Source organism: Portunus trituberculatus, chromosome 41 (genome assembly GCF_017591435.1).
Source record: "Portunus trituberculatus isolate SZX2019 chromosome 41, ASM1759143v1, whole genome shotgun sequence".
Taxonomy (NCBI): Eukaryota; Metazoa; Arthropoda; class Malacostraca; order Decapoda; family Portunidae; genus Portunus; species Portunus trituberculatus.
In genome coordinates this window covers 23430057-23457863 of record NC_059295.1, presented here as the reverse complement: position 1 = coordinate 23457863, position 27807 = coordinate 23430057, and the positions used below count along the sequence as shown (strand labels likewise).

Here is a 27807-nt window from a genome sequence, read left to right as displayed (position 1 = left end):
AATAGAGAGTTAGATGAAAAGAATAGCCTTAGTAATCAGTGGTTGTTAATAATGACATAAGAGAACTTCAATGTTAATAATAGTTACTTACATGGCAGCCAGCACCACAACTGCCAAAGCCAAACGTAACGACCGCATCGCTGCTGTGGAGAGAGGGGGGGGGATTGTAAGATATGAAAATCCACATGGAACAATAATAATAACATTGATACCAATAATAATAATAATAATAATAATAATAATAATAATAATAATAATAATAATAATAATAATAATAATGATAATAATAATAATAATAATAATAATAATAATAATAATAATAATAATGATAATGGTAATAGTGATAAGAATAATGATAATAGTAATGATAATAACAATGATATTACTAATACTACTACTACTAATAATAATAATAATAATAATAATAATAATAATAATAATGATAATAATAATAATGATAATAATAATAATAATAATAATAATGATAATAATAATAATAATAATAATAATAATAATGATAATAATAATAACAATAATAAAAAGAAGAAGAAGAAGAAGAAGAAGAAGTGCTACGAGAAACCAGAGAGCAGTTCTACACGCATGAAACACACACACGCACTGTACCTACATACAACACTGTCCACCTAGCACAGACATCCATAATTCGTTTTGGTCGTCTTTTAAATCTCAACACGAACCATTCATTACAGAGTATCTTCCTTATTTCCACTACTTGTTTTTAGGAACCAATTCCTTCGTGTATGATTGCCTCGCTGCATGAGAAACCACAGTTTATTCAAAGCCTTTAACAGATGAAGCTTTGGTTTGTTTTTATATTCATTCTGCTTACTATTTTGGCAATTCTATACAGCTTCATAAACTTGTACGGGGAATAAAATAATGAAGACTCTGGCTATTAATCTTTTGACTTCCACAAACCCTTCCTAAAGTAAATAAAATCGTCCAGTCAATCCCAAAACTCTGGTAAAAATGCATCCTATATTGTACTTAAGGGTTACCATTTCCCAGCAAGGCTTAGCATGTAAGTGTGTAAGTCCTACAAAGCTCACCTGGTTGTGCTAGAGGATCCTTGAGAGCGTACACAGTGGTGGTCCCTTCTTACTGAGCTGTGACCTGTGGTGTATACCGTGTCCGGCCAGCGCTTATATCCCCCGCGGTCCCCGTCACTGATAGCGTAAGCGTGAACGGTAAGGTGTAAAAACATCACTCCAGAGAGACCCAGACACACCTACGCCAGTTAGAAATTTGTTTACAGTTTCAAATATCCGGTCACGGCCACCTGGTCACGGAGGAGTGGGCGCTAAGGAATAAACACGGCACTGTACAGCCACACCTGCCACGAGTACTGAGTCTAATTATTGCGGTGACGAAAACCTACGATGATAGTAGTAGTAGTAGTAGTAGTGGTAGTAGTAGTAGTGGTAGTAGTAGTAGTAGTAGTAGTAGTAGTAGTAGTAGTAGTAGTAGTAGCAGTGGTGGTAGTGGTGGTAGCAGCAGTAGTAGTAGTAGTAGTAGTAGTAGTAGTAGTAGTAGTAGTAGTAGTAGTAGTAGTAGTGGTAGTAGTAGTAGTAGTAGTAGTAGTAGTAGTAGTAGTAGTAGTAGTAGTAGTAGTAGTAGTAGTAGTAGTAGTAGTAGTAATAATGATAATAATAATGATAATAATAATAATAGTAATGATAATAATAATAATAATAATAATAATAATAATAATAATAATAATAATAATAATAAAAACAATGATAATAGTAACAATAATAATAATAATAATAATAATAATAATAATAATAATAATAATAATAATATAATAATAACAACAACAATAATAATAATAATAACAATAACAATAATTTAGTTCGTGAAATCAAATCAAGTCAAATCAAATAATATATCATGCAGCAAGACTGAGAACCTTCAACTTTCATAAATTCAATTTCTTAGTTAGTTTCAAAAGTGAACCACTGATTTGAAGTCCATATATTTCAAATAGCATTTTCTGCAGCAAAATATTGGCATTGTCCATTTTTGATAGTCTAACTCAGACAAGACTTACCAACTCAGCAAAGAGCATCCCACTTGGAGCGATCCCTGCTGAGTATATATCATGCATCATGTTCCTTGAAGAGAATCGCATGGGCACACCTCTTCTATATTTCACAACGTGCACGTAAAGTACTACACATCAAACCAATAACGTTACTGGCAACAACTTCAACGAGCCAGGTGCACCACACAAACAACACCTTGGACGCGCTGTTACTTAACCGTAAGGGAAGTAAGTGTGTTGAGGCTGATAACTTCAAGTGATGCTGAAGGCGAGAAAGGAGACCAACCTCCGCATTATCAGTCCAAGTAAGAAGTGGGTTCAGTGAACTTTGTACGGCTTCGAGCCAAGTACAGGATGCCAGGGTCGACTACTACCAAGTACTGTGAAGGTGGTGGTGTAGATGATGGTGATGATGATGATTATGATGATGATGATGATGATATTGCCATCACCATCAACAATAAAAACGACAGCAACAACAACAACAACATTATCATGATGACGCTTTTACTGAACAGAGGTTTGTGTGTGTGTGTGTGTGTGTGTGTGTGTCTGTGTGTGTTTCACTGTTTGATCTGCTGCAGTCTCTGAAGAGACAGCCAGACGTTACCCTACGGAACGAGCTCAGAGCTCATTATTTTCGATCTTCGGATAGGCCTGAGACCAGGCACACACCACACACCGGGACAACAAGGTCACAACTTCTCGATTTACATCCCGTACCTACTCACTGCTAGTTGAACAGGGGCTACACGTGAAAGGAGACACACCCAAATATCTCCACCCGGCCGGGGAATCGAATCCCGGTCCTCTGGCTTGTGAAGCCAGCGCTCTAACCACTGAGCTACCGGGCGTGTGTGTGTGTGTGTGTGTGTGTTCTTGTTTTGGATGCTGGGGCGCTTTTTAAGAGATAATAACATTCCGATAATAGCACACCTGTCCGACTGTTACCCTTTCTGATAAAAACTTCCGGGGAAATACCAATAGCATCCCCAGCGAGGTGGTCACGGAGGCTGCTGGCTGGGAGGCTGCGCCATTCAAACGCGACAAGCAAAAGCTGGTCAAGTTAATGATGAAATATTTGCTCGTTCCTTTGCTCACATTATTTTCCCAATATATATACTTCTCACGAAATACTTATAATTAGATAGCCTACGTTTTACTTGGTTTCTTGAATTCAACACACACACACACACACACACACACACACCATATGGATGGATGGCAATACCAGGAGGGATATTCCTGACTGCGTGACCCCACAACTCACACAGTGCGCTGATGAATCCGCATGCGACTGTTCTAGCGTTAACCTTCCGCCGCTGTTTGCATCTTCGCAGCGAGGGGTCTGACCGTCATTGTGGAAGAAGGCGCGATTGAATCACACCCATGCACATAATTATAGACCTGAAGGTCTAAGCCAGGAAGCTACTGGTCAATCTTGTTTCTCTCAGTACTCACTAAGGTCTTTGAGAGACTCGTCAGGAAGCAACTCACTTAGTACCTTGAACATCCCCATTTGCCGTCACCAAAGCTTTAGGAAGAGCACCTCCACCAGAGACCTCCTCCTCCTCCTCCTTTCAAAGGCCTGGCACGACGCCCTGCTTGATGATTGCCATTAATATACTGTAATGTTAAGGTAGAGACTGTGGGACCACGGGTGGCATCAAAGCCCGATATCGAAGCTGGAAAATGGGTGTCGCGTGGGAGCTGCTCCACCTGTTATCCAAGGACAGGAGTTTCTCTGTGGCAGTACAGTACAAGGGCACAACTCAGCCAGCTACCCAGTACCAAGCCTCTGCTCCACAGAAGTCAGTCCTGGCACCCACACTGTAGATCATTTACCTGTATGACATCTTGCATAGCACTCCCTCAGCGGTGCATACGCTGGCGAATATTCTCTCTCTCTCTCTCTCTCTCTCTCTCTCTCTGAAATAAGTACAGAACGTAATATCCCCCATCAATAGACAGCTAAACGATGTGGTGGCCTAAGAAGAGGCACCAAGTGAAGTTTGCCCCAGACAAAACCCAGGCCATGGTGATATCACTTGCCATGAAGTTACGGGGACCAATGAAGGCTCGGGGAAGACGTCATAGGTCTACACACAGCATTGACATCCTCGACGTGGAGAATGACCTTTAGCTGAGGTATCTCGTAGTGGCCCGAAATGCGTTTTTGAAAGTGATATGTACTGCTCCTTCGAGTGAAATATTTTCTTCTGTTGACCTAAGCAGCGCAGCAGCAGCGGCACAACAGCTCCCGCGTGACTACCGCACCTCTGGCGGCCATGAGGGTCACTTTTCTCTCATCCTTACTTTTTAAACATCAGAGGCCAGTCAGATCATCACATTCTGAGAGTGAGCGCAATGTCCTCTGATCCTCCTTGTTGGTTATGACGAAACAATCACATGGACATACTAAGTACTAAGGACACGTATAATCAAACAACCTACCGAATTCGAGGGGCTGCATCTACTGGGCGCCGCTACCTGCTCCTCGTAATTATGAGTGAGTTAGCTAGATGCTTAAGATGAAATTCAGGGTGTGATGCGTGAACATTTAACAGATGGAACTGAAAGATTTACCCGAGAAAATAATACTCCATGAGTGGATTACCGTATACTAAGTAATGTGTATGATAATTTATTACTGTTTAAAAGAATTCGACTAAAAAAAAACACATACACACACACACAGAGAGAGAGAGAGAGAGAGAGAGAGAGAGAGAGAGAGAGAGAGAGAATATTACTTCAGAGAGGATCCTTTTTCCCAACAGCTAATTTCTTCACATAAATTAAGAAAACTATTTCCAAGTAACTACTCAGTCTCTGGCAGAGTATGACCTATAGAATGTGAAGAAACACAACATGAAAATGAACATCAGAGAGATCATTAAATGACTGCAAGAAGTGGGACACAACCAGTGAACTAATTGATCCTTGTATGCTGCAACGATGCCATACAGCACTGAGTCTGGCAATCAAATAACAAAAGGGTAAGATCTTCAGTAAGAAAATTTTGTGAACTGAAGACAGGATACAACTAAATGATTAGCAACTAAGAAAACACTTCATTAATTCATCCACATTTTACTGAATGAAAAAACATTTCTTTATATAATTCTTATATATATATAACCACTACAATGATAACTTATATTAATATGAATTACATTTTATTTGGTAGTGACATGAAAAACTGATACTCAGGTTTCCTAGTCAACACAATGTTAGTCATGTCTAGCATGTCTACAGCAATACCAGCCTCACCTGAAGCACAAACCTTAATGGCTTCCTACACTTTCATATACCCTGGGAATGAAGAGTGTAAGTGCCATCTCTTCTACAGCAAGAGGCTTCCAGCTATGACAATGCTGAATACAAGGTACCTTGTTCAGAACTTCAGAATTCAAAGTTAAAAAAAATGCTGATCACCGAGAACAAAGAATACAAATGCCACATGATTCTACAAATAACCTGTTGTTCCAATATACATGATTTGCCTGACTTGAATAATATCTGCAAGGAACTGAGGAGGCATTAATAGAACAGACATTTCATGATAAACCACCTCATACAGATTTTTTCTTCTGAGAAGAGATACATCTTTTCACATCCTGCATAATCAAAAACAAAGAGCTAACCTTTCCTCCCAGGTGACTCCACACACATCTGGATGAGACGAGGGGCAAGCCACAAACGCAAGCTGGCCCCATCACTCACTGTCACTCCCACCACCCACCTCAGAGTCAGACCTTGACTTGGCCGGCGACACAGACCGCTTGGGAGAGCCCGACCTGGAGCGGGTGGGTGAGGCTGACCCAGATCTTGACCTGGGAGGGGACCGAGATCTAGACCGCGACCTGGCAGGGGACCTGGAGCCAGATCTCGACCTGGGAGGAGACCTGGATCCTGATCTTGACCTGGGAGGAGACCGAGAGCCTGACCTTGACCTGGCAGGGGACCGAGACCTAGACCGTGAATGGGAAGACCTGGACCTTGACCTGGATCGTGCTGGTGACCTGGAGCTGGATTTTGACCTGGACCTGGATCTTGGTGAGCCAGACCGTGACTTGGCCGACCCTGCTCTAGAACGAGCCGGTGACCTTGACCTTGACCTAGAAGCAGATCTTGACCCACTCTTTGACCTTGACCTTGACTTGCTCTTCCTTGACCTGCTGCGACTGCGTGATCTAGAGCCTGACCTCGACCTCGACCTTGACGAACCTGACCTGGAACCTGATTTTGACCTTGACCTGGACCTTGATCTTGACCTTGACCTTGACCTGGACCTAGATTGGGACCTTGACCTGGATCTTGACCTTGACCTTGACCTGTCAGAACCAGAGTCGGACATGACCCTCCTTCGCTTGCCCTTCCCACCGCCGCCACGGTCACTCTCCGACCCGCTGGCAATCTTGAGCCGCTCGTCATCAGAGTCGTCAGAGGAATCGGAGATGGTGGCTTTGGAGACAATGCGCCCCTTCTGTTTGGCCGACAGACCCTCCTCAGACTTCCTGCGGCCCTTGCCTCCACGCTTCCGGCCACGTCCTCCGCCTTCTTCGTCGTCGTCACTCTGGCCACCGCCTTTGCCCTTCCTGGATCGCTTTCGCCTGCGCCGCGTTGTTGGTCGACACACGCAATTGCAAGAGGAAAGGAAAAGAGTGAATTTAGTGACATTCTTCTTGTGCAGATTTAACACTACTGAGGAATGATACCTATAAATTTCCTCATTGCTTTTCTCAGGGAATGAAGAAGTATAAAAATGGAACTACAATCTTTCAGTAGGGCAAAATGACTGAGGACACACAAAAGTCATAACATACTCTTGGATCCAATAAGCTGTGACTTTGTTCAACCTCATTCCCTTCCCATCATTAATTTATACAACACTGCCCAAAGCACATAAAAAATGCATAATTATAAATACATACAACATTCCACTGTTTCCTTATATTGATAGTCAGACATGCCAAGGCTCATCCTTGATGAGATTACTCACCCAGTGTTCTCCTTCCTCTTGCGACCCTTTGCCTTCTTCATCCTGGGCTCCCCTCCTTCATTTCCACTGCCAGCACCTGAACCATCAGACAGGATCTCCATTTCCCTCTTCCTGCCTCTGCCTCCGCCCCGGCGTGAAGGCTCAGCTGGCTCAGTTATGATGACTGCATTCTTCATCTTCTCCTTGTATTCTTCACGGGCTTTCATCTATAACAACATGTGCATCCTCATTATTCTTCATATAAAATTTGTATTACCTAGTTTGGAAAAATGAGAGGCTAAAATAAACTAAGTAAATTAAGATAACCAAACAAGAGAGAGAGAGAGAGAGAGAGAGAGAGAGAGAGAGAGAGAGAGAGAGAGAGAGAGAGAGAGAGAGAGAGAGAGAGAGAGAGAGAGAGAGAGAGAGAGGAACACTGGCCAAGGTCAACAAAAAAATTGTATAAGAAAAGCCCATTTAAACCCCAGTTTCCATATTAAAAAATCAAATAATGGAGGATAAGTATCTTGAAATCTCCCTCTTGAAAGAGTCAAACCACAGGAAGGAAAAAATATAGAAGCACACAGAGAATTTTCAAGTTTACTAGAAAAATTAATGAAAATACTAGTTAATTCTTGCATTAGAGTAGACAGAATAGGGATGTGAGAAATAAGAAAGTCCTGTGCAGCACAGCAACAAGAAGAGGGGAGGCATGGAGTTAGTAAGATCATAAGACCAGTTAATGTGAAAATAGCAGTAGAAGATAGCAAGAGATACAACACTACAGCAATGAAACAAAAAGAGGAAAGTCAATTTGAGAAGGGAAGTTGATGAGATGAAAGGCTTTTGAATCTTATTACATGACTTACCTTCTCCTCCATAATTTGTTTCCTTCTCTCCTCCTTCTTAAGTTGCTCCTCCACCACCTTCTGCTTGAGTGCTTGTCGTTCTTCATCCTGCTTGCGGCGCAAGGCTTTCTCCTCATCATCCTGTTTGCGGGCACGCACCACGTGGTACTGAGCCTGGGACAGCAGATCTCGGCACTGGTTGGCCTCTGCTGCTGCTGCTCCAAGGTCATACTTCAGTCGGTCACCATTGACACTAAGGTGCTGGAAGTACCTGAGAGAGGAATTTACTCCATGACGCATATTGTTTTATTCATGCAATTAAAACTAAAGTTTTACAGCACACTATATCAGAGTGAAGAGTTTTTCCTTTGTGTTGTATCAGGACTACTCACTTCTGGGCCAGAGTTAGCTCATGCACAGCAGCAAGCACAGTCTTCAACAGTGATTTCTCATCCCTTAGCACCTGCATAGCAAGGCGCTGCAGTACAAGGGCCAAGTTGTACAGAATCACCGTGTCATGTGGAGCCACATGTCGTGCCTGGGAGAGAACAATGACTATACTGGTCATCCCTGATTCACAATTGAAAAAGCCCAATCTCAAAGTTCAGGACACAAAACTGTAGACAGAAGTTGCTGTGCTTAACATCAGCTTTGAAAAAACACACACATACACAAACACACACACACATACTTTAGTGTCTATGAGAGGTGCTGAACACTAAGCCTGATCGCACAACTCACCTTCAGAAGTGTGTATTTAGCCTCCTTCAGCTTGGCAGCCTTAAAGTAAGCACGTGCAAGGTATCCAAGAACTTCAACATTCGGGTATTTGAAGAACTTCTTCTGGCAATTCTCATACTGTGAAATTTTCAAAAAGTACACACTGATGAGGTGAAAGCCAGATGTTTACTGGCCCTTTTAACACAACAAATGTAAAACTGATCAAGAAAATTTACTCTCAGAATTGATTACTGGTCTTATTTTCCAGATGCTATGAAGTCAGGTTTTAAAATGTCCAGCTAATAATACAATCAAAAGTTCACCATTATCCAACTCCAACATGCATCTGGGACTAGACATATGAAAATGACACAATTGCAGTTAAAAGTTTGGCACAAGACACACTGTACTAACCATCTGAATAGCATTGATGTACTGCTTCTGCTCAACGTAGATATGAGCAATATTCATCCACACATCACTGAAGTCAGCAGTTGCCTCTCGCACCTGAGCAAAGATGTCTCTCGCCTCATTGATATAGCCTTTGTGAGCCAACACAGCACCTGGGCAAGGGAAGGTGGTGACATTGAATGCACAAAAAAGCTCCAACTTTTACACCCATACTAATAATCAACAATTCTTTCACATTTAACTGAATGCTCAGATTGTGGAGATCTTGAGTTCACTAAATAGAGCTTTCCATTATGTTGAATTCTGGTAAATGGAGCTACTACTGCGTACTAATAATTTTAGAGTATGTTTTGAGCACATGCTTTCCAAACATGCAAGTTATACCAACCATACAGCTGGCAGTGGCATCACACATCTTCAACTACAAGCTTATGTTGGCTAATGTTAACACTTCTGAGTAGGAGTTACCTATGCCATTAGCTGCCCATATGCTCCTTGGATCTCCCCTTAGTACTGTCTTGTACATGGCCAGAGCACGGTCCTGGTGTTTACTTTCCTTCTCCTTGTCCCGATGAGGCTGGTGGAGTGTCGTCAGCCAAACATTCCCCAAAGCAATGAGGGAGTAAGAGTCATTGGTGGTGCTCGGATTCTGTAATCAGAAAAAATTACATGTTTTGCTATGTATTGTATAATATACCAATAGCAATCAAATTTTTTCATAGGAATTCATTTTTTTTTTATTTCTTATGCTTATTTTGCTTGCTATACATCTTGTTTAGGATAAATCGAAGGATCTGGAATGGATTAAGACATATACAGAAGTACCACTGTACTAAGAGCAATTTCACATAAAAATGGGCAAGAAAAATACCTTAAGAATTCTCTCAAATTTCTTCTGGCCAGGACCCCATTCATTCTTAGCCAGATGGAGGTTTCCCATGAGTGACCAGGCATCAGGATGTTCATTGTTCATTCGCAAAGCTTCCTTGTACCAATCTGAGGCATCATAGATTTGTCCTCTGTCCCTCGCCATGCATCCAAGGCGAAGGTAACCTGTTATCAAGTATACATATACCATTATTATCTCTTACCTCAAGAAGCCAGTGAAGTACTTCAAAAGCCGTAAATGAACATCAAAAGAAATGAAAATAATGACTATACAAGAATGATCGACAGATTTTATTGGATGACTGACTCAGCAGTAAACCCATCTTCATTCCTTTCACATCTCTGCAAAATGTACATCACCTCAGTCTAAGGAGTCTTTTGGTTATTCATAGTACAAAAATTCAAAAGAAACTCTCATTGACTTACAATCAACATAATTGGGGTGGTCTTGCAGGATTTCCTTGTAGAGCTTCTCAGCCTTGTCATACTGACAGAACATCTCATGCAAGCGGGCAGTGTTGTATTTAATAGTGACTGAGATGGCTGAGTAGTACTGCAGGTCCTGCTCCTTCTCAGACTCACACCGGTCCCATGCCTCCTGGAAGTACTTGTGCGCCTCCTCATAGTTTCCCAACCTGCATAAATGTTAAATGAAAAGTTCTGCATGGATGTAAAGGATGGGATATGAACTACTCAAGGGAAAACAAAAGACTTTGGAATTACAAGATACATAACAATATCATTGCAAACAAATACATACGTCACATACAAACCTGAAATGAAGAGCAGCTATGTTATTGAGAATCTCCGGAGGGATGTCCATTTGCACAAGATCTTGCAATAGTTTAGTGGCTTTGTGGTATGCAGAGAGGGAGCCCTGTAGATCACTGCCCTCCAAGATTTGGGCAAGCTCAATCCAGGCCTCCACATCTTCACTGTATTGCTCCGTCACCTAAGGTTAAAAGAATTTGTTCACTCATTAATATTTTGGTTTCTTTTAAAATACAGGCAGCCCCCCGCTTAACGAAGGGGTTACGTTCCTAAAAAACCCTTCGTTAAGCAAATTTTCGTTAAGCGAACCAATTATAACAAGTTTAACCCCTGACTTGAGCTTCCATTGAGAGTAAACAAAGCAAGAGTGCATCATAGTACAGTAAAAGGTTTAATGAAAGTAAAAATTATGAAGTTAAACATTTAAGCAGTTTAATTTAAGACTAAGTCAGTAAGCCAGTAAGTAACTTTATAATGTTGATGATCTAAAATTTATGAAGGGAGGGGGAGTGGAGCGGGAAATATGCTAGCTGGCAACTTGTGGAATGTAAACAAAGGCGCATCATTGTACTGCATACAAAACTTATGTACCACATTTCCACAAGGCTTTCCATTTTATCCATTGCAGAGTCACGAGTTCAGGTGGTTCTTTTAGCTTGCAAGGAAGATATGATCTCACCAGCCTTTTTAATAGAGTCTGCTGACTTGAAAATGGTAGACAGTAGATGGAGTCAAGCCATGGTGGGAAGCAATGCTACTAGTTTTCTCACCTCTCTCGTGTCTGTGAATAATATCCAGCTTCACTTTGAGAGTAAGAGACTTCCTGGTCTTCTTAGCAACACTAAGTGACATTGCAGGGCTTTTTAGTGGCATGTAGAGTGAGGGAAGATGAGCTGCTGCTGACGCTGTTATTGTTTTGAACTAGGGGAGTGAGTGGTGTGTGTTTTGTCCACGAGAGGCGCTGGTGTATTCAAAAGCCTGTCGGCCTGCATGATACGGCGGTGCTTTCAAACTCAGAAAAAATTACCTGGATAAAATTTTGTTAAAGCGAGTTTGGTGTTTGTTAAACGAGCAGATGGTAGTAAAAGGAAACCTTCGTGGTAGCGAAATTTTGTTGTGTGAACCTTCGTTAATCGGGGGTTGCCTGTACATAAATTACATTCAATGTTTCAATGACATTTATTTACAAGTATGTGAGTTTATTATTTTCTTAGGAATCAATTAGAGCCAAAAGTGAATAAGTGCATTAGTAGCCTTGTTGAGCATATAATTATGATCTTCTGTAGCGTTGTGCTTCTGTAACCTTGTGAAGTGAATCAGTCAGTGCCAAGAAGCCCTTGTGCAAAGTTGTACAAGTACACTTGTCACACTTTCACCTTACAAGCAATGACAATACATAATGTCACTAAAAAACCAGTTGTAGAATAATGACCAACACAGGATCTGCATCACTGAATATGAATAAGGAAATAATAGAGAAAAAGCATAATATTCCTCATTCAACCCTATACCATACAAAGAGAATAAGTTACAAGATGTCCCCTTCAAAACCAAATGATATGAAATCTGTGACCACTTCTGATAGGACATTTACGAACCATGTTTTTTTTCTCTTGAAATATTAATATATGACAACAGTACTAACAAAACAATGGAGATACAACGTCCCTGCATACACCAACACTGAATAATACTAACACCTATACAGCCAGTGCTGGTTAAAGGTTAAAGCTTATCACATGCATTAAACTTAAGGATGAGCTGCAAGTATCACCATCCCAGACTTCAGCTTATTGAGTGCATTGGCCAGTTCCTTTCTTAGCTGCCTTTAGGCCAGTGGTTCCCAACCTTTTTCAGCTTGTTACCCAATTTAGCATGCCACATTAAGCATGTTACCCCTTTCACAAAATGTTGTCAACATTTATATATATGGCTAAACTAAAACACTAGAGATAATTTCTTTTATTTATTGTATTAGTACATTTTGCATCTCTAATGACTTACCAAAGATGTCAAGAGCATCAGTGAGATGGTTGGAGTTGCATATTTGAAGCTAGTTGAGGAATTCTTGGCTTCGTGGTTCTGTCACCCCTCCATTACCCCCGAAAAATTGCTAAATTACCCCCAGGGGGTAATTTACCCCCAGGTTGGGAACCAATGCTTTAGGCTCACCAAGCAATTCTGTCCACCAATCTTTCCAACCTAGATCATCCTTTCAGTCAGCAGAGTATTCATTGCCTTATTACGAGCTGCTATGTATTTCACAATAGGAATAAGACTGCAAATTAATCTATACATGCATGAATTAATATTTTTCGAGTTCTGCATGACATACCTTTTTAAGATGCTGCTTGGCGAGATCTCTCTTGCTTTGTGAAGTGGAACTGGCATACAGGGAGCCAAGAATCTTCATTGTCTCATAATTTCCTGGTTGTGCTTTTAGTACTTTCTCGAAGCACTGTGCTGCCTGATGAATAGATGAATATTACCATGAGTATGAACATCAAGTGCCATTTCCCTTCTCTGCTCAGTCTTGACTTCACCCTACTCTGCCCATCCCTCCACTCAAATCATCCTCACTCTTCTACTACAAATGATGGTCAAACTTATGGGTTGTGTAAGCCACATCATCAGCATCCTTCATTACTACATCATCACTATCACTCATTACTATAACACACTAGAGTCACACTGCATAGCACCAACCTATGAGCATGTATGGATGAATGTTAAAGTGAGCCTGTTGGTGGGCACTGTATGGTGCACCTCCACCTGGTGCTGCTGTTGTGTCTGCCTCATGTTTTAATTCCTGTCCCTCCACTCTGAGATTTATATGTCATTACAACCCCTTTTGGTCCACTGCAGCACTCATTGACACCTTAATTACTCAAACAGAACAAGAAAAAAGTAAATAAATAAACAAAATACAATCCCACAAAAAAAAAATCATGAACAAGTTTTTAAATAAAAGTATAAACAAGATATCTTACATTTTCAGTGTCTCCTCTATTTATATACATCTGGCCCAGTCCATAGTGAGGGAGAACAAAGTTAGGGGCAGCATACTGTGTGGCTTGGTAGTAGTACTGGAATGCTTGGGAGTAATCCTCCTGCACATGAAAAGCTCGAGCCATCTGGTAACAGGACTCGGCTCTCATTGATTCATTCTCAGTATTGTGGAAGGCATGGAGGCCAAGATGCTGCACTTTCTGGAAATCCTGCAAATTAAAAAGGGATGGTATTTATTTGCATATGCCACATTAGATACTAAAATAGATTGGCTTTTGAGAAATCTTCAAATTTTCCAGAAGGTGAGGCTTGAGTCCTAAAGAAATTAATAAAGATAACAAATTTATTATAATTTATGGTAGCTATTGCTTTTCTTCAATATTTCATCAAACATTCACCACACTAGGTTATACCATACACTAGCAATATCAAATGCACCAGTGGAAGCCTAAAAATTTAAAAAACTCAGAGTATGGGTACTTTCTTGGATACTCAGACCAAAAGTTTTTGCTCCTTTCAGGTTAAGCAGACCTTCAAGTGTGTGTACATACCTGCTTGAAGAAGAAGTGGTTGCCCAAATGATTCAGTACCATGGGGTTTGTTGAGTCAATGTTGTATGCTTTGGACAACATCTGCACTCCCCGACGGATGTTCTCAGGTTTTTTCTCATTGAGCTCCAGTACAGCCAGTCCTACAAGGGCACCCACACACATGCTATCCAGTTCCAGTGCTCGTTCAAAGGCCAGGCGAGCTTTCTCCTGGTTACCAAGCTTCATGAAACAATGGCCCATTCCCAGCCGAACAGCAGCAGGGCAGTTAGGATTGGTTCGCAAGGCTTTTTTGTAAAATGCCAGAGCTCCTCGGTAATCCTTTTCAGAAAAAATTTAAATAATAAAAAGAATTATGACATACAAAAAAATATCAATAGATATTTTTAAATCTCTTTACACCATTAAACTCAATCATCATTATTAATCAACAGTAGACAGAAGTATTTTCCAGCATATATTATGCTTACCTTCTTGTTAAAGGCAATGCAAGCCTTTCCCAGCAGTGATGGTATGTTATTGGCACTCTGGTTCAGCACAAAGTTAAACTGTGCATCTGCCTGCTCCATCTTATCCCCTTCCAGGAGGCAGAAGTAAGCACGACCCAGGAGATGGTTCTGCTCAAACATTTACAGTTTAGTAAATGCATAGTGTAAATCAATTTTACCCTAACATGCAGCTATACTGAAAGAAACATTCAGCATATCAAAATTACAAATGTTTAGTTAAGTCAATCACATCTTTTGTAAATAAAATAAGCAAACATGTACAAGATTTCCCTTGTATTACATAAAACATTAATTTAAGTTAAATCATACCAAAATCATGAATATATCCTATAAGTCCAATTAACTTGCACCAAAACCTCTGAAAATTAATCCAGTTAAGATGACAAAACATTTGAGAGCTCAGTCCTAAATCTCACATGTAATGGATAAGCATTGAAAGAATATGAAAAGTTATTTACTATACTACTGTTTGTACTTCCATAGGGCAGCTATGCCTGTAGCTCTCACCTGGTCGTACATGATAATCTTGTCAGCAGTGGTGTACAAGTATGTTGCTTTCTGGAAGAGGTCCTTTTTAACAGTTTTGTCCTTTTCCTTGTTAGCCTTTTGGACATAGTAGGCAGCCAGTGTGTCAAAAGACCGCATCTGTAATAAAATAACTATTAACTGCTATGCCATATCTATATAGTACTTAGATGTCCCACACACACACGTAGAGAGAGAGAGAGAGAGAGAGAGAGAGAGAGAGAGAGAGAGAGAGAGAGAGAGAGAGAGAGAGAGAGAGAGAGAGAGAGAGAATAGATTAACTACAGAATTAATCAAGAGTCTATATCAGTAGTTCTTAACCTTTTTAATACCACACTTCTTCTCTCCTAGGCCCTTTCTGCACCAATTAATTTAATTCCCTCTCGGATTTTAGAGGAAATAAGTTCTTAGCTTTCATTGAGTATAAATGAGATAATTGGCACTGCTTTGTTAATAGATCTTGGTTGAATGCATGCCACAGTGCACAACATAAGACACATTCAGTCTTTTATTCTTGATGGCAACGACAGTGTCTGGATAATGTAGCTTTGCAAAGATATATACATCTGAACAGTTAGAATTAGAACAGATCGAGGTGAGATCTGACGGTACATTATTCAGTAGTGTCTTGCATACAAAAAAATAACCATGCTTTATTTTGACGCACAAAGACTGTAATGACTCTGAACCCACCTGATCCTTCTCAGAGTCTCTGTAAATAGAGTTGGCATCAGTGCGGCTTGCCTCCAGGATGCGCACGAAGTCATCTTCTTTCTTCTGCTTGTAGTACTCAACCTAAAGGGTAAAATGGAGACTTCACAGGACAGGTAATAATTCTGCTTGTCTATCTATATTTTGGCATCTGCTCTTATTAACTTATTTTCATGTCAATCCTCCACTTCTGTAGTTGCAACAAGATATGTGCCCAAACTGAACATTCAGAATCACCACCAGCTTATGATGCTGTGTCTAATACTATGTTTAACAAATCATATCTTTCATTTGATTCATATGAACTAATGTTCCTCAAAACAACACTCAAGGTTAGAATAAGGTACTCACAGCAAGGTCAACCCAATAGTTAAGGGGAACTTTCTCATTAGTGAGGATCCCCAGCACTTCCTCTCCTTCTGGAAGCTGACTCAAGTCCAACTCAATCACCTGCAAGAAAATACATTAAAATAATCATACAGCACAATAGTTGACATAACATGACAATGAGAAATGCAACCCAAAACAACATTCCTTTAGTTTTTTCAATAGCTCACTCAACATATGACCAGCTCATCAATTGGGTGTTTTTATTTTCTATTTATTTCATTTATTTATCTATATTTTTCTTTTTTTTTCTTCTTTTTTCTTTATTTATCTATTTATTTTATTATTTTTCATTTATCAATTTTTTTTTTGTGTGTGTGCAGGAGGTAAACTGGCCAAGAGCAACAAAAACTGATAGAAAAGAGGCTCACTGAGTTTCTGGTCCCCAAACAGGTTGAAAACAATTAGCCAAAAGAACAGGATAAATGTCTTGAAGCTTCCCACTTACATGAGTTTAGAAATAGAGGCAGGAGACAACTCAGAATGCCTAACTTCATAAAAGCTGTTTTGGCAGAAAAAGAAACGTGGTTTCCAGTATACATTATACGTAAAGGACAGACCAAGGATGTTTAGAGTAAAAGAGGTAAAAGAGGGGAGTTGGCCATCTCTGAAAAGATGTGGAAAAGTACAGGGTGGCACCATAAACATAGTGGATAGGACAAGAAGTTTGGTTTAAGTCATTGATGAATAATAGGAAGAGAGTGGATGACAGGATAGAACATTGAGGAAAACCACCATTCACAGATTTAGAAGAATACAAATTACCATTTACCACAGCAGACGCAGAACGGTCTGCAAGGAAACTGGAGATGAAGTTGTAGAGATAGAAGCTGTGGTTGGGTAATTTGAGGACTGGAGCTTTGAGGCAACAGTAAAAGTTTCACTAAAGACTTTAAAGGAGGATGACCAAGACTCAGTAGGGAAAGCCAGAAGATATCCAGTAGAGTGGCATTGATGGAAGCTATAATGGCAAAGCAATAGGACACTAGCTTGAGGGAGTATAATGGTCAATCTTTCAAAGAACTAGCTGAATGTAGGCTCACTTCAGTAAAGCTCCAGTTTAACTCAAGCACCTTAACCCTTTCAATACCATGACACATTTCCATATTCATTCTGGTTACTATTCGGTGATTTTATACAGCTTCAGAAACTTATGTTGAGAATCAAAATAGTGAAGACTGAAGCCAATAGTCTTCTCACCTTCATAGACCCTTCCTTATGTCAATAAATTTGTCTAATAGTACACAAATCTCAAGGTAAAAATATGTCCCAGTATTGAAGAGGTTAATATTCATAATTTCTTCTAAACCTTCACAAAACCCTGGGTATACATATAATAATACATAGTAAAAATGGTCAATTTATAGTTTCATTCCTATAATTTTCTGATGTGCCTTCTGTTTTTCTGATAACACATTTAGTAAAATTATTGATCTTCTAGCTACATCAATTTTGTCACAAGTTTTCAAGTTATGACTCTTTTCAACTTATGCCCACCCCTCATCTCCAAAAAATCTTGCAGGACCTATAGGAAATTGGAATTTTTGGGTAGAGGAGCATGAAATCGAAAAAGCATAAGCCACATCAGAAAGTCGCTGGTTGGGTGAAACTATAAATTGTCCATAAAAAGTGGCAGTAGTAAGGTTAGGTTAAGTAAAGTATGAGATTAAGGGTTCAGCATAGATTTCACTGATATAGTGACTCCCTAAGCCCATATTTTACCTAACCTGGTATGAATTTACAAGTCCTTCTGCCAAATAAGATCATCTGTCTGCTTTGACTTTGTGAGGAAATGTAAGATTTGGTCAATTTCAGCTTCCCCCACCAACTAAACCAAAACAAACAATCTAACTTAACCTAAATGCAAAGTACAGTGAATATACTACCATGAGTTATAGACAAGGACTTTAGTAGACATAAATTCCTAACCTAACCTGTCACTTTTAACTAATGAAATATATGCATATAAAGAGTTTTGTGAAGGCTAGGAAGAAAATAAACGAAAACTTGGCACCGAAATTATATTGGACCTTTACCAACTTTCCAGCAAAGAATAAAGGTGGAGGTCCATAGTACTGAAAAAGTTAGAAAAGTTAAGGTGCAAGCACAGAAGCACAGTTTCTGAGAGCAATAGGAGGGACTTCACCAGGCTCATAAACCTTACGAAGGTTTAGGTCAGAGAGACGATGCAAAATATCATAGAGAAAGATTTTAATAGGCAGAATAAAGTAATTGGGGAGTGTAGGAGAGGTGGGAATAAGCAGAGCGAGGCCAGGCTGGAGTCAGCTCAGGTGATGCACAGTGCACACCTCGCTCACCCGGCCCGTCCGTCGCTGGCCTCACCTCATCACTGTCCCGCAGCGGTATTTCTATGCAGCCTGACATCCTGGTGGCGGGGAGGAAGACGAGCCAGGGAAGGAAGAAATGGAGCACAACCCCGAACACCCGTCTTCACCACGCTTACAGAATCGTCACCACTAAAGCATTTCGGCACCGACAACCATCACCACGAGCCACGACCATTTCGGCATCTCTCTCTCTCTCAGTTGCCTACACATTCTTTGAAGGAAAAGTTAAATAGATATAAATATGAAGGAAAGACACTTATGTGTAGGCTACTCATTGAACCTTACCTTCAAATTTAATCGACATGAAACTGAAAGTAGAAGCATCTCACCACGACAATTTTTCGTCCCCAGTCACGACTAGTACGATTTTTAAGACAGTTTTCCCTTGTGATAAACTAGAGATCTTGCTAACCTATCACCAGAACCATAAAAATTACCCTTAAAAACATAAGTATCTTTAATTAGAGCCTTTGAAAATAGTCGTCGTGAGAGAGCAATTAAAGCGTTTCTGAATACGGGCCCATCACACATCAGTCCACACCACACCACACCACACCAATACCATACACTACGACTTCATTACCATCAACATATCTATCAAGTTACTGTATTGTCTTCAATGTCTTGCCTTGAGATTTTACGTTAGAGATCATAAGTTTGTGTATGAAACGGTAATTAAACCATGAGAAAAGGAAGACACACCATAAGGAGTGATCAACAAGCTGTTGGAGAGTAAGAAAGACTCTTTAATTCATCACTGCCAAGGAACTCAGTAAGTACACCCCGATGTGTTGGGAATGGTATCACATATATTTATTTCATATTGTTCAAAGCACAAAAAAAAAAAAAAAAAACTGCATGCAGAGAAAAAGCGTACATAAGAATTTTAACTTATGCCGTAAGACTTGAAAATCATGGTAATTACGCTAGACTTACCATGCAGAGAAAAAAAAAAACAGAGAACTGACAGATATATGCATCACACACCATACCACACCACAACATACCATAACCGCCACACCACACTACCATACCACACGTACCGCAGCACACCATAACCACACCACACCACCACTATCATCACACTCCATACCACAACATAGTACACAACACCTACCACGCCACCGCGAACCACACCATAACGTGCCACAAAACACCACACTCAGGTATCTTGGGTACCCAGATCCTTTTCGTCTTGCACCTGCTCCCGCACTCGCGCCCTCTCCTTCACCAATGACCGCCCTGCTCCTGCAGTCCTGCTCCGTCCCGCAAGCGCCTACATTTGCCTCAGTAGGCCACGCTGCAAACCGCTGCTACGAAAAGCATTCTTTAAATGTACTTTCTTGTTGGGTTTTTTTCACGTATTTCTAGATGTTTTCGGGACTCTGGGTGTAGGAGAAGGTGGAGGTGAGAGGTGGAGTGTGAGAATGAGTGCGGGAGAAGGAGTCACTCATCAAACATTAATAAAAAAAAAAAGATCGCGTTAGGGTAAAAATATTTCTCTTTTATCAGTGGAGTTGGCATTATTTTTATATCTGATTTGTTATTAACATAGTAAAGCAAGTTTCAAGCCGCAATACAATCGATTCTAGCTGTGTTTTTGTTTATCGAAAAAATAACATTGAAATCACTACATAAAATATTACTTTTTTTTATAAGCACGCCTAGGATTGTTTTATTGCCTAATATAACACTTGAAATATATGTAAAACATGACCAATATAATAATGTTGCATAGAATTTGGTCTTACTATTCGTATTTTCAATTTCGAACATTTTGACGGTATCAAAATTGGAAATAAAATTATTTCATACGTCGAGGAATCCGTGATCTCTTTATTTGGCTGAAAAGTAAAACAAGTTCGTACTCAGAAAATGCAATATGATGTAGTTTGGGTGTGATTTTCTTTAGGTATTATGATGTGTTTGTGGCGCCGTTAATTTGAAATAAAGATTGTTCGTTGGACTAGGATTTGTAAACAATTGATACGGTAACGTTATTATATATATTGGTTATAAATTAAAATATTTGTTGCATCTAAAAATGCAGTGCATTCCAGTCTAGGCGCCCTTTTTCTTCTGTCAATTTTTTAAATGAATTACATACGCAAATATTAGGGCACAGGGGCACTTCACCAGTACCTACCTTCCAGGTCAGCCCACTAATGTTTGTCTGTACTCCCCTGTATTTATAGACTCAGAGAGTGAAGTAAAGCCAAAATCAACCTTCAAAATAGATAAATAGCTCATCACTATGTTAAATAAAGCAACGGTTATGTATGCACCCGTTCAAACCGCCCGGCATACGAGTCCGCCATGACCCGCACCAAGACACCCCTCATCAACACCCGTCCCTTCCGTGTCAACTACTCAACATTTCCATCAATTCTTAGTGTTTGTCGAACATTTCCTGCTGTCGCCCTCCTAAAATGCATAAAATGTAGTGACAGGCGAAAAAAATCAGGATCGGAAGTGTGTGAGGGAGTGTAGTAGTAGTAGTAGTAGTAGTAGTAGTAGTAGTAGTAGTAGTAATAGTAGTTGCAGTTGTGTGTGTGTGTGTGTGTGTGTTTACACCAGAAGTGCCTTGTCTGGGGCAGCTATTTTCTCTCTCTCTCTCTCTCGTTCACATGCCACTAGAAGTCTAGAACCATTAAAACACTTGTTTTTAAGGGTATATCTAATTGATGATAGCATTGTAAAAATGTTTGTTCACAATTAAGCTTCCAGCAGGTTTGATCATTGCAATTCTTTGTACTTTAATCTACAAAATACCAGCTGAAGAAACTGCAAGTTATAATGAATAATGCTAATAGATTAAAGGATATTTCTAAGGAAATCTCATTTTCAATTGAAGGAAATCTGGCTACTGACATAAGGAATTAAAATTCCATGCTGTGGAAACACTGGCAGCATTCTTTCATGGTTTATCCTCAGGTCAGGTTACTCTAGTTAGGTTATGCTGGTTATATTAGAGTATTTCCCCTAATTAGCTTAGCTTGATTTGGGTTTAATTAGTTTGGGTAGACTTAGCTTGATACTTCCTTTTTTTTTATGTTATGGCCTTTAGTGCCTGTAGGCATACTAGAAAAGTATATGTGGGAAGCGCTTTTCAGCTTCTGCCCATTAGTGGCGCAGGTAATTTTATTTATAGTGGTACCCATATTAGGGCCCATATCACCACCCAAACGCATCTTTGGTGTAACCACCTAGAACCTGGGTATCATGGTAACATGTCGGTAAATTTAAACCACTCAACAAATGGCAAAGCTTCAAAGCGGTATGTGGTGGGATTCGTACCTATGCATGTGCATCTGCCCAATCCCACACTCACCACCTTATCCACTATGCCACTGCCTCCCTTTTAGATTAAGTTACTTAGTCTTGTTACCTTAGGTTAAGCTGTATTATTAGATTAGTGTACTTGTCCTTGCATCAAAACTATATACATTTGGTAAATTTTTTTTTTTTTCTAATGTGTGGGAAAGTGATACATGAGCTATGGATGAGTACTTTCAAATAATTTTAAGCTAGTAAGAGATAGGTAAGCTGGAGATATGGTTCCTTGGGCAAAGACTCTATATTACTTATGGGGCCCTTGGTCTTTTTTTTTTTTTTTTTTTTTTAAGAAAGTTGGACAGTTAGCAGAAAATATTGGTTACTGTGAGTGGCTACTTTTCACCAAGCACAGAGCAAGTACTTGAAGTAAGTAGTTATGTAAACTGGTAGCTTTGAAGATGCCCTTTAAGCCCAAATTTTCTTTTTTGTCAGTTGACTCATAATGGCTGTTGAAAATAATAATGATAAAGGTGAAAAGTATTTACAGCTAGAGCAAAGATGAAAAGAGAGAATGAACACAGAATAATTAAGGCTACATGCATGAATGGGGATTTAGCGTTGAGGGTCTCGATATGTTCTTCCTTTGTTCATCAGGTCAGGTGGAGGGAAAGGTTTAGATCTCTCATGCTGCATCAAGGACAACTAATCTCTGTTCCTGGCTCTTGATGGTGAATAGTTGAATAGGTTTCACAAATAACCCTTCAATGTTAGTAATTATGATTAGTCCTCTCTCCCTAAAAGAAAGATGTCACCTTGATTTATAGACAGACGGGTAGTTGACAGGAAGGAGGCACACTACTGATTACAGGCAGGATGAAAATACCTCCACCATTAGTATCTGTTCAACTGTAAAGATTATAAACACTACATACTCCATATTTTGTATAGTTTATGGTGCATACATTTCTACTTTACACCAAGGAATTTAGAGCCATTTTTGGTCTGTCAGAATCTAGGGTGCATCTTTATAGTTATTTCCAGTCAACTAAGCTTATCTGCATCACCAATTATAAAGCTGTTTCAGGATCTACCAGGTTTTGCACAACAATTCAGTTTATCTCATGTTTAATGTTCTCATATGAGTAGTACACATTACAGTGTAATATTTTGAGTCTTTGGAATTAAAACACATAGTGTCTCTCATATAATTTATGAGAGACAACAGCCTAGTTGTCAGTGGTAATAATCTGTAGCTAAATAAAATTAAAAGTTGATATATTCCTCAACAATACCAGACTCAGGTACAGCTCTTTCAGTGCTTTAGCACACTGCAAGAAAAATCATACTCCACTACATAATGCATCTTCTGCCCTGGAATTTAACTGTGCTGTATAAAACTAAGAAAAGAAAAAAAAATAGCTTTATTAGAGATGAGACAGTGGAGGGGCCTCACTCACTTCCTCGGAGCCACCTGTCCCTACACCAGCATTATACTGAATGGAGCTGAACTGGTAAAGGCAATGACTGTTTCCCTACAAGTACAATACTCTTGGCTCTAGGTGGAACATGAGACCTTGGCAGCTCCAGGATCAGTGACAGTAGTTTGAAAACACCTGCACATGGAGTCAGTGTAGTTTGTGCTAAAGAGACTAAAATGATCACAATAATAAAATAGAATTCTTAAGTGAATGGAGATGCTCCAACAATTCCCGACCTTTTGTAGCTTTATAAACAAAAGTAATTATCACATATCTCATAGGTACAGTATATATATATATTTATATAATATGCACATACATGTACCTTACAATACATACGAGTAAGCTAAATCATTATCTTCACTCAGTTCAGAATATATTTTGTAAAACCTTTGCTAAAAATATAACCTTTGTCTTCTGTCTTTAGCAGATGCACATACATTTATACACGGCACTCCACGTGATGAATGCACTAATACATGAAGATGCAACAGCATACAACAGAATTAAATGACATGCACTGATTTGCACTCCATAACTGTCTATAAGAATCCCTTGAGGGACTGGTTTAGCGCCTGGACATAAGCTTCATGAAGTTGCCGCACAAAGTCATCCTTTTTGAGAAGTAAAGTGAAAGCCTGAACAAGCTGCTCCTGTGTGAGAGGTGTCACTTGTGAAGGGCAACCAAGCAACCCGTCATGCAGGGACTCCTGGGACCCATTCAGTGGCCGTACATCCACTACGGCAGTCGAGCTGGAGGCAAGGAGGTCAGCAAAGTTGCGAGGTCCAGAGGATTCTAGTGGGGGCGTGCCAGAAGCAGGTGGATCCGAAGTGCGAGAAGAGGTGAACACTTGAGGTGAAAGTAGTGAGGGTTCTGAATGAGGCAGTTGAGGAGCATAGGGCTGCTTTTGCTGTTGTTGTTGCTGCTGTACAGCAGTTGAAGCCTCCTCCTCCCTGGTCTGGCTAGACATCTTAAGGTTATCTTTGAAGCGGCCCTCCAGTTCTTGTAAAGAGATTGGTGCCCCAGTGGGCACACTGGAAGAGAGGGAGGAGGCATGGCTCTGATGCCCAGCACCAGGAATGGGCACAGGATTTGTGGCACCAGTGCCTGGCTGGCCTTGGACTGCAGCTCCACCAGGTAACTGCACCATGGCCTGGCCTCCTACTGCAGCTGCTCCTTGAAACAGTTTCTGCAGCACTGGGTTTGTGCCAGGTGAGGATGCATTGGTAGTTGAGGCTGGTGGTGGAGCAGAGCCAGACGGAGAGTGAAGGCCAGCACCTCCAAGGCCAGCCATACCTCCTCCAGCCTGAGCAACAGACACCTTAGCAAAGAAATCTGCCACAGTGTTCTGCTCCCCTGCCTGCACCCTAAGGGGCGCTGGCTTCACCAGATCATTATTCGTGCTGGTGGCAGTATTGACGATGCTGCGTGGCTCCTGACGTTTGCTCTCAAACTCTCCATGTGCTCGCGATAGCATACTCATGATGTCTCCGCCAGGTGCTCCAGCCACTGCAACGGCCGGGTCAGCAAGGATGTTAGGGGCAGGTTGTGGGGCTGGCTGAGGCTCCCCCTTCATGTGTTCCTGGATGGCATTGGCAATGCGCTGCACATCATCCCCATCAGAAAACCAGATTCCATAAATGACACCCTTAGCATTCCGGAAGAGGAGGTATGGCGGCTTAACCTGAATGTCACAGGAAGAAGAGAGTGGCTCTATAAAGTTTGACTTGTTCAGCCTGTTGATAATAGTAACCATGTGATGGGGTGGTGCCAGCCTGGAATACACCATCAGAGTGCCCTCTACATCCGTCTTGGCCCAAGACTCGCCTCCCTGCTCATAGGAATACAGGGCTGTGCGGTTGGCACTGTCCACAATTTGCATAACGTGTGGGTCTATCCTCCGCACAGAGTTCAGGCGTATTGCATCCCGGTTTTGATCCATTTCTGTAAACAAAAATCAATACAGGCTTAAGATGAAAAGAGTCAAAACTTGAAAACTATCTATCTGCGACAGAAATTATGTAGAACATCAATGAATAAGCCACATCAGAAAATCATTGGTTGAGTGAAACCATAAACTGACTACCCTCTAAAATTAATAACAATAAAAATAAGAATAATAAAAATAATAATGATAATGATGATGATGATAAAAATAATAATAACAATAATAATAATAATAGCTAATAATAATGTCTGTCAAAATGACATCAATATCATTATTTATTTATTCATTTTATTTATTTATTTTTGTCCTGGCCTATAATGCCTGTAGGTAACTTAAAGAGTATTGGAAGCACTGTTAAGCTTCCTTCCACCCATTAGTGGTGCAGGCAACTTTACTTATAGTGGTACCCATATTAGGACCTATATCACCACCCAAGCGCATCTGTGGTGTAACCACCTAGGACCTGGGTATCATGGTGACATGAAAGTAACTTTAAACCACTCAACAAATGGCTAAGTATCAAGGCGATACATGGTGGGATTTGAACTTACGCATGGATGCTCACCACCTTCTCCATTATGCCACTGTCTCCCTACCAGAGAACTATACATGATATATAGATAAGATATGCTATATCAGTCAAATTATGCACTAGAATTTATAAAAATGTAAGAATGCATGCAGTTTCCTAAAAAAAAAAAAAAAAAATCAATGCAATACTACTGCAAAGATTACAGCAGCTCAAGGCCAAGCAAGGACATATCACACACTCACTCATCCTCCAATCACTAAAGGTCGACTCTGAGAGCACCCTGGACTCACCTTGCATTTTGACGATCATGATAATGAATGCCAGGGGAAGGAGTGCACCAAGTTTTAAGACAGACCCCAAAAGGTGATCACTAAACTGCCTTAAAAGACCTACAACCAAACAACTGCCAATCAACTATGCACTGCCTCAAAACAACATTCAAAACAAATGAAAAATGGGCTACAGAATATCCCAATAACTTCCCCATAACAACAAAAAAGGCCATAATGAAGACAGTTTTCTTATAAGTCCATCATAATCGAATGAATTAAATTTCATACTTTTGTTAGGTGATAAAAACTGTCCCAAAGAAAGAACCAAGGTAAAAAACTTCAAATAACAGAGAACTGGATCATATGAGAGAGAGAGAGAGAGAGAGAGAGAGAGAGAGAGAGAGAGAGAGAGAGAGAGAGAGAGAGAGTTGCTTCAAACCATTTGTCTCAAGTCACACTCAGTCGGACACTCAAACGACATCGACAAGCCATCAGGAACAAACACACACATACTGCCACAGTGAGGTAAAAGCCCCAGCTGCTTCCCCCACTGGCCTGAGCCTCCACGGACGACGCCATCAAAACACACACACTCTCTACAGTCACTCTACACAATAGAAGAAACTAACACACTGATTTGTACCGCTATCAAACAACCACGAAGGGCAGAAAGGGTGACGGCGAGAGGAAAACCGCTACCACCCAGCCAGCCAGTCCTTCTAACATACCAGGCGAAACACAGCAGCTAACGTCACTCCAGCAACTACTAGAACACACAGACGCACTCACCACACTATCACACACTAATGTACAGGACTATCAGACAACCACCAGTGCCAGGGAAGGGTCAGGGAAACATGGAATAAGGGAGCCAGCCAGCCAGGCACCACCACAACACTACTTGTCACAACACACACCAAAAAGAAGAGCAATATTGAGTTGCAGTGTTATCCCTTCCCTTCCCGGCGCTCGCCACCCCCCTCCTGCCCTGTGCGTGAAACCAAGGCTCTACTGTACAGCTTATGGTGGATACGGAGGCAAGACACACTTACTGGAACACTTAATAGGATGGGAAATAGAAGAGCTAGCGGCTTTTAGCACGCATAACAGCTAGCCTGTCCCTGCGAACGCTTGTGTGTAGTAGGCAGCACCAGCTAGCCGCTTTCATCCGGCTCATATTATGGTGCAGATTTTCTTTATATGCATTTATTTGCCATTATTGGAATGGGTCTGTTAGGTTTATTAATACATAATAATAAAATAATACAATAAAGGAAGACATCCTCAGACTCCACCCTCACTTTATCCGGCTCACGTCATAGTTTTTTTTTTTTGAAAGATGGCACCAGTACAACCACCAATATATATATATATATATATATATATATATATATATATATATATATATATATATATATATATATATATATATATACACACACACACACACACACACACACACACACACACACACACACACATTGTGCATGCAAATACATACATGATATACCTACCTACAATCATACACAAATATAGAAATATACTCATATGAAAAAGGAAAAAAAAAAAAAAAAAAAAA

At 40.4% G+C, this 27807-nt stretch overlaps 3 protein-coding genes across 6 annotated transcripts in view; all 3 read right to left on the bottom strand.

The window, feature by feature from the left end:
- The window catches only part of LOC123516588, a 4352-nt gene extending 3166 nt beyond the window's left edge, over positions 1-1186 (bottom strand). The window contains exons 1-2 of the mRNA XM_045276106.1: positions 1071-1186; positions 92-143 (exon numbers count right to left, since the gene is read on the bottom strand). Coding sequence (XP_045132041.1) covers positions 92-138 — 47 coding nt within the window. The 5' untranslated portion in view covers positions 139-143; positions 1071-1186. The remainder of the gene's footprint in view (positions 1-91; positions 144-1070) is intronic.
- Positions 1187-5139: 3953 nt separating this feature from the next.
- Positions 5140-18897, bottom strand: LOC123516834 (RNA polymerase-associated protein CTR9 homolog). Its single transcript, XM_045276534.1, has 18 exons — positions 18717-18897; positions 16338-16436; positions 15969-16070; positions 15258-15395; positions 14712-14858; positions 14245-14562; positions 13675-13902; positions 13020-13151; positions 10687-10865; positions 10340-10548; positions 9897-10078; positions 9494-9674; positions 9029-9177; positions 8636-8752; positions 8287-8432; positions 7916-8165; positions 7068-7273; positions 5140-6678 (listed from the first exon to the last, which is right to left on the bottom strand). Exons 1-18 carry the CDS (start codon positions 18756-18758, stop codon positions 5781-5783), a joined length of 3723 nt encoding a protein of 1240 aa, XP_045132469.1. The 5' UTR covers positions 18759-18897; the 3' UTR covers positions 5140-5780.
- A 4208-nt stretch (positions 18898-23105) lies between these two features.
- On the bottom strand, positions 23106-27418 carry LOC123516804 (mRNA-decapping enzyme 1A-like). Of its 4 annotated transcripts, none has more exons than XM_045276484.1 (2): positions 27281-27418; positions 23106-25420 (listed from the first exon to the last, which is right to left on the bottom strand). In XM_045276484.1, the coding sequence occupies exon 2, from the start codon at positions 25416-25418 to the stop codon at positions 24018-24020; it is 1401 nt and encodes a 466-aa protein (XP_045132419.1). In that variant the 5' UTR covers positions 25419-25420; positions 27281-27418; the 3' UTR covers positions 23106-24017. The 4 variants fall into 4 exon arrangements, with proteins under 4 accessions (XP_045132419.1, XP_045132421.1, XP_045132420.1 ...); XM_045276486.1 differs by lacking the exon at positions 27281-27418 and adding an exon at positions 27146-27164; XM_045276485.1 differs by lacking the exon at positions 27281-27418 and adding an exon at positions 27018-27145.
- Between the last annotated feature and the right edge of the window lie 389 nt (positions 27419-27807).